This window comes from Haliotis rufescens, unplaced genomic scaffold, assembly GCF_023055435.1.
Source record: "Haliotis rufescens isolate VD_foot unplaced genomic scaffold, xgHalRufe1.0.p SCAF_6, whole genome shotgun sequence".
Taxonomy (NCBI): Eukaryota; Metazoa; Mollusca; class Gastropoda; order Lepetellida; family Haliotidae; genus Haliotis; species Haliotis rufescens.
In genome coordinates this window covers 41,876,497-41,889,627 of record NW_025964334.1, presented here as the reverse complement: position 1 = coordinate 41,889,627, position 13,131 = coordinate 41,876,497, and the positions used below count along the sequence as shown (strand labels likewise).

Sequence of the window (13,131 nt, the reverse complement as noted above, 5' to 3'; positions counted from 1 at the left end):
GACTTCAGTTTATTGTTTAATGATGAGTTTAGGTCTTTAGAGCATCTGTTTGTTAGGTTTTTAATGTGAGCACCCCAGGTGAGATGTTCATCAAAGATTAGTCCTAGAAATTGTTATGTGGTTTTTTTTTAATTTATGGGGTTATTGTTTAGTTTTAGTTTGGGGCTGTTTGTGAGGATATATCTGTGTTTGAATATTCTCCCTATCTGTGTTTGAATATTCTCCCTGTAGTTTTTTCGGCATTTAGTGAGAAGGTCGATTTCATTTGCCCATGTTTGAATTTTGCGGATCCAGAGGGCTGAGCTCCGTCATCCGAGTATTTAGAAGTTTGAATTTTATTAGATACTCTCTGGAATAAGTCATTGATCATAATGTTGAAAAGTGTTGGGCTCAGAATGCTGCCTTGGGTCATACCATTCTCTCAGGGACACTGGTCTGATAGCGTTTTGTCAATTCCCACTCTTTTTTTTACGATTTAAGAAGTCTTGTATGTAGTACGTTTATTATTTGGTCTTTAAGTCCTGCTTTTTTGCCCCACCCCAGTGTAATTACTGTATGCATTGTATATTGGGAAAATGGATTCTGTGAGGTTTACAGAAGAATCCTAACCTTAATCTGACTTTAACCCAACTGTACCTTAGTCCAATTATACAGCAACTAGCACGGCTTTCTAGTGTTAAGTAGAGTACTTCCATATAAACAATATGTCGTGTTTTCCTAAAAACAACAGATAATTTATGTGTTTATGCTGTTTACTGGCATTGAGGAAGTACAAAGGAAATAAGATAATTGAACCAACTCAAGTTGAAGAACAAAGGTACACACTGTTGCGTGGATGGCGTCTGTCTGGGCACGCTGGAGTAATCAGTGATGCATAGTTTGACACGAGTGTCATGGACCCGAATAGTGACAATTCACAGGATGTCCATTATGTAATTGCTGGTGTTTGAATGACATTGTCATATACTTGTTACAAGCCCTGCTCAATAAACAGTGATGTGGAATATATATAGTTGTTTGTTTTTATGTCCAAGGTTTATCTTTTATGGTATTTCTGTTATCCAAATTGTGAAGTGAGTCCATCTTATAGTTTAACAATTGTTATATTTGGGATAACACTTCCTCAGTAAAGTACAGATTCTCGTACTTTTTTGGGTTGAGTCCCGTCCGGGATTCGAATCCCGGACGGAACTCAACCCAAAAAAGTACGAGAATCTGTACTTTACTAAGGAAGTGTTATCCCAAATATAACATTTGTTACATTTGACCTCTTTCTAAATGGCATTGTGTATTCACATCTTATAGTTGATAGTCATTTTGAAATATAAATTTGATGTTTAATCAATGCGAGCAAAGACCATTCATCAATTTTCGCATGCATGATTTACAGTATCTATATAAGTAAGTGTCTGTGCAACATGTATATATGCTTACGTTACACATGCTTGTTCATCTAGGATGTGAATCTGCTGGAGGAGCATCTGATGCCACGAAAACACCTGCCCCCTTTGCTGCTAAAGTTGAGTGAACGGAAAGCAGAGAAACTTGACTATCTTGGGGTGTCATATGGACTGACAACTAACCTGCTAAGGTAAATATGTATGAAGATGTTCTCGTTAAAAGTTCTAAGGTTACTTTTTGTTGTTGGAACAACTAGAGAAATGAGAAGTTTTCTAAGTGAGCTGAGTTATGCAAGTGGTATTCAGCAGTAGTATAATTCTTACTAATACAAGACCTCCAGTACATCAGAACCAGGAGTCCTAGCTGTATTGTGCCTGTCATGACACCATAAGGTATTTAGGTTTTCAACAGAAGTCCCCTTCATTGTCAGCTTTCCTTCTCCAGTTGAGATTCTAATGATCTCACTAAACCTCTGAGTATGTGCAGTCTTCACTTATTTCCTGTCTGCTACTGCAGGTTGTAGCAGGTTATTGGGTGGTTCAAGAAGACACAAATTTATTTGCCAATATCAATATTTATCATATAATGGGTCGGTTTCTCGGCAAGATATTGCTAACAGATAAAAACGATATTCGTTAGGTCATATGCGGATAGAGATGCAAATATCAAAGGTCAAGCAGGGGCTACTTTCACTGTTTATAAACAAACATGGTGTAGCCCTTGTCATTTGGCAATCTAGTCAGAATTAACCATCGGGATTCTGGAGAAACTACAGGGATAATTGCTATCATTATGAAAAGAATAGTCTAATATGCTAAAACCCAATGTCTAACTGTGACGTAGCTAAGGCAGTTTACAAGTTTATCAGTGTATAAGAAACAGGTTTCTGTTGTAACTATATTGGCTACTGTCACTGTCCGACTGACACATCACTTACTCTCTGACATTATATATATTAATGCGCACATTCCAGGAAACATTGCAATGTTTAGATAATGTTTGTGAGAGATGTAAAGCAACTTTCGAGCACAGAAATAAAGAATGGTATATGACAGAGAGGTTATCATGCTTGTGTGTTTGGGGATGGTAAATATCCTGTATTAGGAATAAACACTGTATTTAGCGAGCGAACCTGCACATTTGCTGTTTCATTTGATCTCGGCCTTCGGTCTCATAGAGTAGTTTGGGCTATGAATATGCGTGAATTTCGCTAAATACCATGTGCATGACCATACATTTGGGCAGAAAGGGAATTCCCTTGACATTCCGTAGTAATAAAAGCAGTCCGCTTCGGTAGGCATGGCCTAATTTTTTACATTTATTGGGAAATGAATGCAATAACACGTGACCAATTCAGGTAACCAGAGTTCAGGAATTACAATGAACACAACGAAAATTTCATTATTTGCACTTGAATACTTAATCTACAGTCTTAACATTCGTGACAGTTTTAACAGTTGGCAAATTAAAACCCATATCAACAGCCAGGTTAGGTGCTCTCTGAACAACTCCAAGAAAGAAGAGACTTGTTTTGTTTCTGCAATTTATTGATTTCTCTGTATGTGTTGATGCCACATAAACCGGAGCCGTACAACATAACTGGTTAAACCAAAGTTCCATACAGCTTTTTAAACACATATATGACATGCTGCCAGCAGCCTCAAACTCAGTACAGTGCTCTACTGGCAGATTTACCATACAGTTCTCTGACAGATTTCTTCATATCAAGGTGTTCGTTCAAGCAGATACCAAAGTGTCTGTAACACCCAACATACTGAATGGTATTAACATTACATGTGAAAACAAGATTAGATTTCGTTACTGAAGGACATCTAAAATAAGTAAGGATAAGAATTAATGGATGAACAACTACTTTATTACAATTAAGAGTGGCATTTCGGTGTAGGTTCTATCACTTGCTTGATAACGGTGTTAGAACCAACACTGAAACATCGCTCTTAATTTTAATAAAGAAGTTGTTCATCCATAAATTCTTATCCTTTCTTAGTAGTCCAACTTCTAAATGCCTATCAAAGAAGACATCTAAAATGTACAATGTTTGTTTTAGAGTGGAACACGGACATAACGAACTACAAGGGACCAGAGAAATCAATTCGTTATATCCGTTGTTCGTTATACACGTTTTCGCTCGGAAACGTCCGCCATCTTGGATAAGACAAAACACAATACACGTAATTGCAGTGTTACACGTGAATTCTTCATGGTCTAATTTCACTGCAAGTTCGCCAGCTTTGGTCTGCAGTAACGGACCACTAGCTTTCCTCTTACTACTGCCCGCCGTGATAGCATATTCAAGTGAACTGACACTTGGAGACAATATCGTAAAATGTATATGTTTAATGTTTGTTTTACAGATAAGATTACATGTTCAGGTAAGATTAACACAATGCAAATTTAACAAGGTTGATCTGTCACTGCTGATTCGTCGCCATTGTGTTGATTCGCCGCTGATTGCGTACAGCCAATTGTCAGTGACACTTGACCCTGAGTGAGATTTTGCTATACACGTCACTAATGAGTGATAGATGGGCTTGTCAGTGATCAGATATCAGTTCCCTGTATCTGTTAGTTCGCTGTAGAGAGTTCGTTAAATACGTAAATTTTATATGATATTATATAGGAGATAAATCTGGGATTTTTTAACAGTTTGTTGTATCCGTTTGTTCGCTATATCCGTGTTCGTTATATCCGTGTTCTACTGTACTTGCATTTACAGTTAATTTTCAATCTTTGCACAAAACATAAAAGATATTCTACATTGTCTGCAAAGACGTTTTGTCAGGTGCTATAAGCGCTATATCATCTGCATACATCAAAATTGATACCATCACATCATCATGTTGAACACCACAGTCGAGGTTATTAATACAATGGGCTAAGTTGTTTATATAAACAGCAAATAACGTTGGGGATAACTTGCACACCTGTTTTACACCAGACATCAGTAAAATGTTCATTAAATTTAACAACACAGTTAACATTGTCATAAAGAGATGGGATGGCATCTAATATTTTGCCTCATATACCAAGTTGGAACAATTTAAACCACATGCATTCTCGAACAGTGTCAATTGCTTTTTTAAAATCAACAAAGCAAACAAAATGGAATCTTTTTTGGCTTTTCTTGTCTTAATTAAAGATGAAACCATTCTGTTCATCAACTAAAATGTCATTTTTTTCCAACCAATTGCTCAAAACAAGTGTGAAATGTATTTGCATAAATCTTGCCTGGAATTGATATAAGGGTTTTTTACCAGATTTAGGTATGGGATTAACAATACCTTCATTCCACTTGGAGGACACTACTCCGTTATTGTTTGATGATTCTATACGGTAAATCAATACAGGCAGAATTTCTAAGAACCTCAGAAGCTATACCATCAAGGCCACACGCCTTACCACGTTTAACATTAGAAACAGCTTTTTCGACTTCCAACCTGTTGACCTGTTTATTTAAGGCAGATATCCATATATTTATGTTTGTCATAGGGTAACGATTTTTCCTAAAAGTAAAACTTCAGATATATAAGCGATGAAAAGCATCTTTCCACTTATCAAGAACAACATTGTTATCACAAAAGGCAGTGTCATTATCATCTATAACTTCACAGGGAATTCTTTGCTTTCTGTCATTTGCCAGACCTAACTTGCCAATAGATTTCCAAAAGTCTTTCCCTTTATGCTCTTAATATAACGTATCAAGTCTATTTTGCTCTTCAAGAGAATATGCACATTTTGCCCTTCGGTTCATTTTGTCAAAGTCTTTCCTGCTCTCTCTATAAACAGTGCATAAATTTTGTTTAGTTAAAACAGTTTTACTTTTCAACCACTCCCTTTCACGCTTACAAACTAATTCACACCTATCTTGAAGTTCATTGTTCCAATAAGGTTTAGATCTGTCCTGCTCTTTTTGTTATTTGTATTACTTTTTGTTTTTACCTTGTTTAGTTTAGTTTCCATTTCATCAATAATAACACTATGGAATTCACTATATGCAGCATTGGCATCATTTTCCTCATAAAGATCATTTTCTAACTTGTCAGCGTGTTAACCATGCGTGCATGTGGTGTTAATTTCAACCACAGCATGTCATTGTACACTCCATCTGAAACAATAACATCATAGTTTGACAACGATCGCTTATGAACAAATGCCCCAACACCACCAGAATCTCTTTTTGCTCTTTTATCTCTTATCTAAATTATTTCTGTTTTTACCAAACCATTTGTAATCAGGTAAAGATAAAACATAATTATTTATTAAAAATGTTTTACATTTACATAAAATGTCAAAATCAAAATAACTAGCAGTATTTGAACGAAAAAGCCTATTTTCAACATCAGTAAGGGACCACCGCCTACGTTCCAGGAACCAACCCTTATGTCCTAGTTCGAACCCTGCTTTTTGGTTATATAAACACCAGAATTGACAAAGAGTATGTCATCTTCATCAATTTCTTTCATCAGTTTTCTGAGATTTGCATTTTCTTTCATTTCTGTTTGGGATTTACATGGTTCAGTATAAACATTCTTAAACTTGTTTACATTTTTGAGCTTAGCTTTGGCTTTCAAAACTTTATCTTTTTGTTACACAGTGTCCAATGTGGCGATCACAACACCAGGGTACTGCCATCTCACCTTCTTCCTTTTAGCAGAGACAACTTTAACCATCTCAAATCACTTATACCACTTTGTTGTTAGTGATTGATTTTTCTGTGGCCTCATTTTCATGTAATTTTAATTTTTTCAGCATAATACAGCAATTGGAAATGTCATTGTTACCAGCTTTTGGTTTGATGCAGTCTGCATAGGACTTTTCAAACTTAGCTAATTTGCTTTCAAACTGGCTAATATTTGCTTGAAATTCCTTTTTCACATTGTCAACTTCTTCTTTAATCTTGCTGTTAATTAGTGCGGCAATATTATTAGAGAGTGAACGTTCTAGTCTATCCTCTAAACTATCCATACGTCTGGTGATAGTATATTAGCATACTCTGATCTAAGGCAATCACACATATCTCGCACGATTTCTATTGTCTGATTGTACGTAATTTTATTATGAGTTTATGCAATAACGACATCGCCTACTGGCTCATAGTCTAACGCAACCACCTGTAAAAAAACGTGCAGCACAGGATCCTGCATTTAGGCTTGCAGGCCCCCCTGCTGAATGGGTATAAAAGTCCACATCAACGGCTGTTCCTACAGTCCTTCTAACGGCAGTAGAGGCGGTGACAGATTGCCAAGACTGAATGCAGCTCAACGGAACAACACCATTGGGAGATTACAAGCTGGAGCAACTCAGCAAGAAGTGGCCAGGCACTTTGGCGTATCCAGACAGACAATCTCCGCACTGTGGACCCGACAGACCAAGGTCAGGAAGACCAAGGGTGACAACCCAAGCACAAGATCGATACATCCGGCTGCGACACCTCCGAGACCGCACTACCACGGCCACGTCTACAACCACACAGATACCTGGGGTACGCAGAATATCAGATCAAACGGTACTCAACAGACTAAGGGAGGCGTGGACTCTTTGCACGAGGACCTGTTCGACGTCATGTATTGACCCCGCGTCATCTGGCGGACCTTCTGCTTTGGTGCCAACAGAGGGTTAGATGGGCACGTGCAAGGTGGAGAAATGTACTGTTTACTGATGAGTCCCATTTCCTACTCACACGTGCTGATGGGCGCGCACGTGTCTACAGACGTCGGGGTGAACGTAACGCCCCCAACTGTGTGCAGCAGGTTGTCCCATTTGGCGGCAGGAGTGTCATGGTATGGAATCCACCGCCCAAAACACTTCCGGCGCTTCTTGATGCACTTCAGCATGAATGGCAGCACATCCAACATCGTGTTATTGACAACTTGATTGCATCTATGGGTCGTAGGTGTCAAGCGGTGATTGATGCACGTGGTGGGCACAACCGATACTGATACCCCTGTGACATTAACTGTATCGTGTACGTGTGTCTGTCTAGGTGACACGATTAATGTTTTGAACATTGTGTACATTGATCTTCAAACAGTGTTTCAATTATGGTTTCTGTGTCCTATTTTGAAACAATCGCATTATATTACATTTTGAAAGTCAGTGTCAAGTTTCTTTTTTTGAAGAGTATATTTTTTACTTCGTCATATGTGCAACCTATGATTTGAAAAAAACTTCATGGATTCTTTTCCAATTAGGGTAGAGTTTCTATACCAATAGGAGAGTTGCCGTGCAAAGTTTGATATTGATAAGAGGATTTTCTGAGAAAAAATTGTTTTTGTCATGTTTTGAACTTCGAAATATGTTGGAGTCAAAGTCAGGGCTATTAGTGAGCCAAGCTCACTTTTTGTCTTGTTTGATAATGTATGGGTTCCTGCATATTTAACTGACAATAATGACAAAATACTTCATTTAAAACAAAGACTGGTTATTGATCATATAGTTTATATGATACATAACAGTCCATATGGACAGTAAGTTGCATATATTTCCTTTTTGAAATAATTTGAAGCTTTTCAGTTATGTCTACCTTCTTATAAAAGATATAATTAGATCTTTGGACACCCAATATCTATAAATAGACAGTCTACATTAATATGCTATGCAGCTGTCGACTCAAAGGCAAGTACTCAAATCAATATGTAGATGGCTATGTGTGTTGCTGATTATTAATTTTGACAGCCCATATTTTATTGCACAGTAATGTGATGCAAAACATTTTCCTTTGTGTCTGTCTGTCAGTAGAAAGAGGTTCAAACCAAGCTTGAAGGAATTCAAAAGGAAAGTGAAATTTACTGAAAATTATTATCATTTTATTTCAGTAATTAATATGCAATATTCCTTCTTGCTTCAATCATAAAACAGTGTAGAACAAATGTAGAACATTTACCCGAACACACTCTATTAATATCTAAGTCAGATTCCAGCTAAGGAGATGAATCATTTGGCCACCAGATCATTACCTCAAGTTGTTGCAGATGGTCACTGATATGGCACATCTGCCCAACCACACTATTCAATGGTGGATGTTGCTACAAGGGGATCTCATCCCGTTCAGACTTGGATGACTTCAGTACTGTCAACAAGCTTGGACATACTACATATAGTGTCTTTTCCTGGAATGTTATTGGATCAGCTCACTTTGTGGACATGCCAGGTATTTCCAGCACACAAACCATCACCTGTATACGGATGCTTCCAACTCAGGCTGGTCAGCTCATATGGACAATCTAACAATAGAAGGTCTGTGGAAAACTCATGAGGGAGACCTTCGTATCAACAGTCTAGAGATGAGGGTGGTCTATTACATGATCACACCCTCTGACAACATTGTTCCCACCATGCTCATGTGTTACTTCGTCATATTTTCCTAACTTGCCCATACATTTGTATTTTCCTACCTTGCCCAAAGTGACAGGACGTGTATTAGCTATGCTCTTGAATTACAATTGAGAATAGAATTCCTTGGCATTTAGGTTTTCTTACTCATTGCCTCATCTTTCTGTGAAACAATTAAGTGAGGTTTTGGGCCATATTTTCAACAAAAAACCTTCTGGCTGCTTTTCTCGTTTCATTTTCTTCAATAATGTCTTGTTCAATGCCACAAATGCAGTGGTCATTTGTGTCCTTGTTATTGTACATTTCATGTCAGCACAAGGTATTAGCCCACCATTTTGCAAATTCTGAGGTAGCCTCTCTAAATCCACTCTGACAATCTCTCTCAGCGTATTTGAGCAGCTTATAATATGAGGAAGCAGGCCTTGGTTGAGAGATGTCTGGATCACCCTTTCATAAGCTATGGCAGCCAGCAGAAGTATCCCACGGCCAAGAGGACAGAGGGGGACAGTTAAATTTAGGGTCCTTTGCAGGGGTCCGGAAAATTTAAAATCCCAATCGGACATTTGCATTTAGGCCACGCCCCCTTCAAATAGCGTATTTTAGTACGACTTTTCACACACATTACAAGTTTACGTATTCATAATATGATGAATTATGAATTGTTTCAATTTAAATTGTTTAATTTACCGGACAATTAATAACAAATAATATTTTAGATTTACATGGAAAAAATATGTTTGTTTCTGTTATAATAACGATCTGTTAACGTAGTGAACGGTCTAATTAATATTCATGAGTTATATTCATGAGTCTGCTCAAGTGTACGCGTTGTAACATTTGGATCGAGACTATTATCCCATATTTGGTTATCACGTGACCTCACGGGAAAAGGTTTTTTTTTAAACTAAAGATTTTTTTAAAAACAAGACAGATATTTTAATCACAAATACTAAAATATCGTTGATAGCAATAGTTATTTGAATACTTTTTTCATCTGTACTTAATTATTGACCATAAAAAAATTGGATATCGATCGTCCGAGAAAGCAAAATGGCGGTCAATCAAGATTCAATATACGACTAGCTACTGAAAACAATAAAATCTGCAAATCCTCATTGTTTGGCAGATCCGCCCGACTGATCTGCATCGGTCGACTGGCTGTCGTCACGCTTTCGCTTCTTGTCTGAGGTTACGTATCGTAGCATTGTGAGGATAATGAGGTACATCGATGATGCAAGGTATTAATGTACAGTTGTAAACACCTTTCACTCAAATTAACAAGATGTTCTCAGTAATTAATCCTCGATTACTCAGTGCCAACTCAGTTTATTGCCTATTACAGTGATTGACAGATTGGACTATCATGTAGGTATGATGTATTTACAGCAATCAAAACAAACAAAGCTTGTCAGTGTAGTTAATCTTCATTGTGTTGCAACTGCAGACAGAATCAGTCCTAACTGTTGATCATGTCCGGTCAAAATTTAAGAATGTCCGGACAATACTTTTTAAAATGTCCGGTAAGCAATATTTTAAAACGGACATTTGAGATTCCCAATCGGACATGTCCGGCGCATATGACGGTTTCCGGACCCCTGGTCCTTTGTATCTACACACAATAACATGGAAGAGACACATCTCAGGGCTCCATTGGGGTACTGCATGGCTCAATTGTTTGATGGCTATGGATCCCTTTGACAGTTTGGACATCGCTGATTCAGGCTTGATGACCAACCAGCATGGTCTCCATGCAGCAAACTAATCAGCAGAAGCCCTGAATCTTAGCCATCCAAGCTCATTAAGAAGCTGAATGCAGCATCCACCTGTCACCATTGGTTCCCACATGATTACCTTTCAGACTCCACACGAGCCACAGATACCGTTTGGAAATCACACACCTGTGATTGCTAAGAAGCCACTTGTCTCGGCTACCGTTGGCTTCAATCAATCCAGGGAACTGGAGAGGCCACCATACGCAGTTGTGTCTAGTCCACTGGACCATGGACTGCATCAGCCTGGTCACCTCGTGTGGGACACCAACAAGTGGAAGACTGATTCTTGTTGTCAATCCTTGAAGCAACAGACAACACCTTGGTAGTGTGGCATACATACAGATGATGCACAAAATGATATGTTTATTCCACTTGGTAGATTTAATCCATTGCAGGATGAATGTCTGACATGTACACTACATTTCAAAAGTCACTTCACCTGTATCGCGGAACTATTTCGCTATACGTTCGCGATAGTGCCGTGAAAGTATCGCGAAAGTGACTTGAAAGTGGCGCGATAATACCGAGAAAGTGGCTAGAAAATGCCGCGAAAGTTGCGCGCTAATGCAGCGAATTTTAACGATAGTGCCGTGAAAGTGGCGCGATAGTGCCGCAAAAGTCGGTAATAGTGCCGAGAGAGTGGCGCCATATTGGTACACTGCATGTACACTTCAGAAATGCTGTCGTGCGTTACTTCCCCATGTATGTCGGATGTATGTTCAATCTAACCTGGAGCTATATATAAGTATGTTGCTCGTGTTGTATTTAAAGAGGTGTAGGTGGTAGGTCCATTAACAGTATAAAGCTTTACATGGATAAAAAATTATGTTCTTAAAACTGTATTTTTTCCGCAAGGATGCGTGACCTATTCTATATTAATCAATAAGAAGTTAATGGACAAATGTTTATATTCCCTGATGTGTGTAACTCATTTGTATAAGTTATCAATAGTCTTCGGAATTGGGAGTAGTGTATGAGAACGCAATTCCCAGTGGTGCCTGAATACACTTTTTTTTCTAGATTCACCCCGATTTTGGTCCTCAGTTCATCTGATTCATACACAATAAGGACTTGCGTTCGTCCGTAAATGCCTGAAATGCTGAGTGTTAACAGCGGCCATCACAGTCTCTGTTTAGCATTTAGCATTCAGGATTAAATATATGAAAATACATTTCGCTTTGATGTGCTTATGAAAACGGAATAACTTTCCTCAAAACGAAGTAGAAACCAGGTGATACACGGATGATACATACATGTAAGGAAGAGAATTTATGGATGGTAACTTTATTATGAGGAACACAATGTTTCAAATTAATATTTACTCTTTCATCAGGTGAAGGAGTAAGTATAAACTCCAAAACATTGTGTTCCCCAAATTATTGATGTCTTCCTTATGTGTTGAACTTGTAAATGATTTTCAAAGACATGATCCATAGACGTTTTTAAAATGATAGGTCAAATACTGTGTGTTTATCTGTTCCACATAGTGGTAAGTTGTAAGATGAGTTTCTGCTCGTTAATCAGACAAACTACTGCTACACTTGGTTTGTGCAAAAGTTGATGCACGTAAACACATGTCGAGTGTCTCAGATACGCGGGGTCTACTTATTTACTTTTTTAAATTGGGACTTTAATGTGCATATTTCGCGCACGGGCCCGCCAGGCCATTTAGTGTTTGGTCGAAAAGGGTATGTCCGAGAAGGTGGGGCAACCTAGGGGGGCTTTTAGGGTTGTTTACTTAATTTGGATAACAAATATGGAATTTTGAAATATGCCATGCAAAAGGTGGAGGGGGGACTACATGTTGTTTTAGTAGATGTAGTTCTAGGTATGTTTTTGTAGATTTAGAATTTTAAGGTTTATTGGCAGCTTGTTTGTTGTACTTTGTTAGATGCGGCCGAGTAGGCCTGTTTTGATTAGATATATGCCTAGTGCTTTAAAGGTTTGTAAGTCATTTAGGGGGTTTTGTACCGTTGCTAGTGTCATTTGATTGTTGCAGTTTAGAGTGGATTGGAGTGTTGTTTTATGTTGCTGGTACTGTGTGCAATATAGTATTATGTGTTCAGGAGTTTCTTTTAAGTTGCAGTGGGGGCATTTCCCGGATTGGTGTTTTTTTAGTTTGGTGTAGGTGGGAGTTTAACTTAGTGTCGCCTGTTTGTAGTTTAGTTATTTCTGATAGTTATTTTGCCACTTTTGTATTACTTTTAATTTAATCTTTTTACATTGGTAGGTTGATGCTTACTTCTTCTAATTTTAGTGCAGATTTGGCTGCTTTGTCTGCATGTTCGTTGCCAAACACTCCAACGTGGGCAGGGATCCGTACTATTTCTATGTCTTCACCTAGTTTACGTAGATTGTTGGCGCTTTTAATTATCTGTTGTATTAGTTTTGGGCGTTTTTTTGTGTTTTAGTTTTTTTTATAGCCTGGAGCCCACTTAATGAATCTGAAAGGATTAGGGTTTTTGGTGGCGGGGTCTGCAGATATAGTTGTGATTTGATGAATTCTTTATTCTCTAGACATTCGAGAGCGAACCAGACTGCAACATTATTCACAATGAATATACTCAGAATATCTACTCCAATAAAAAAAGCACCCCACAGTTTA

General features: G+C 38.0%; 1 protein-coding gene across 2 annotated transcripts in view; it reads left to right on the top strand.

Annotated features, from left to right (window-relative positions):
• Positions 1-13,131, top strand: part of LOC124110745 (RNA cytidine acetyltransferase-like) — a 312,648-nt gene that overhangs the window by 261,753 nt on the left and 37,764 nt on the right. For both annotated transcript variants that reach the window (XM_048385668.1, XM_048385669.1), the window contains one exon: positions 1,458-1,591. In XM_048385668.1, the coding sequence (XP_048241625.1) occupies positions 1,458-1,591 (134 nt within the window). The remainder of the gene's footprint in view (positions 1-1,457; positions 1,592-13,131) is intronic.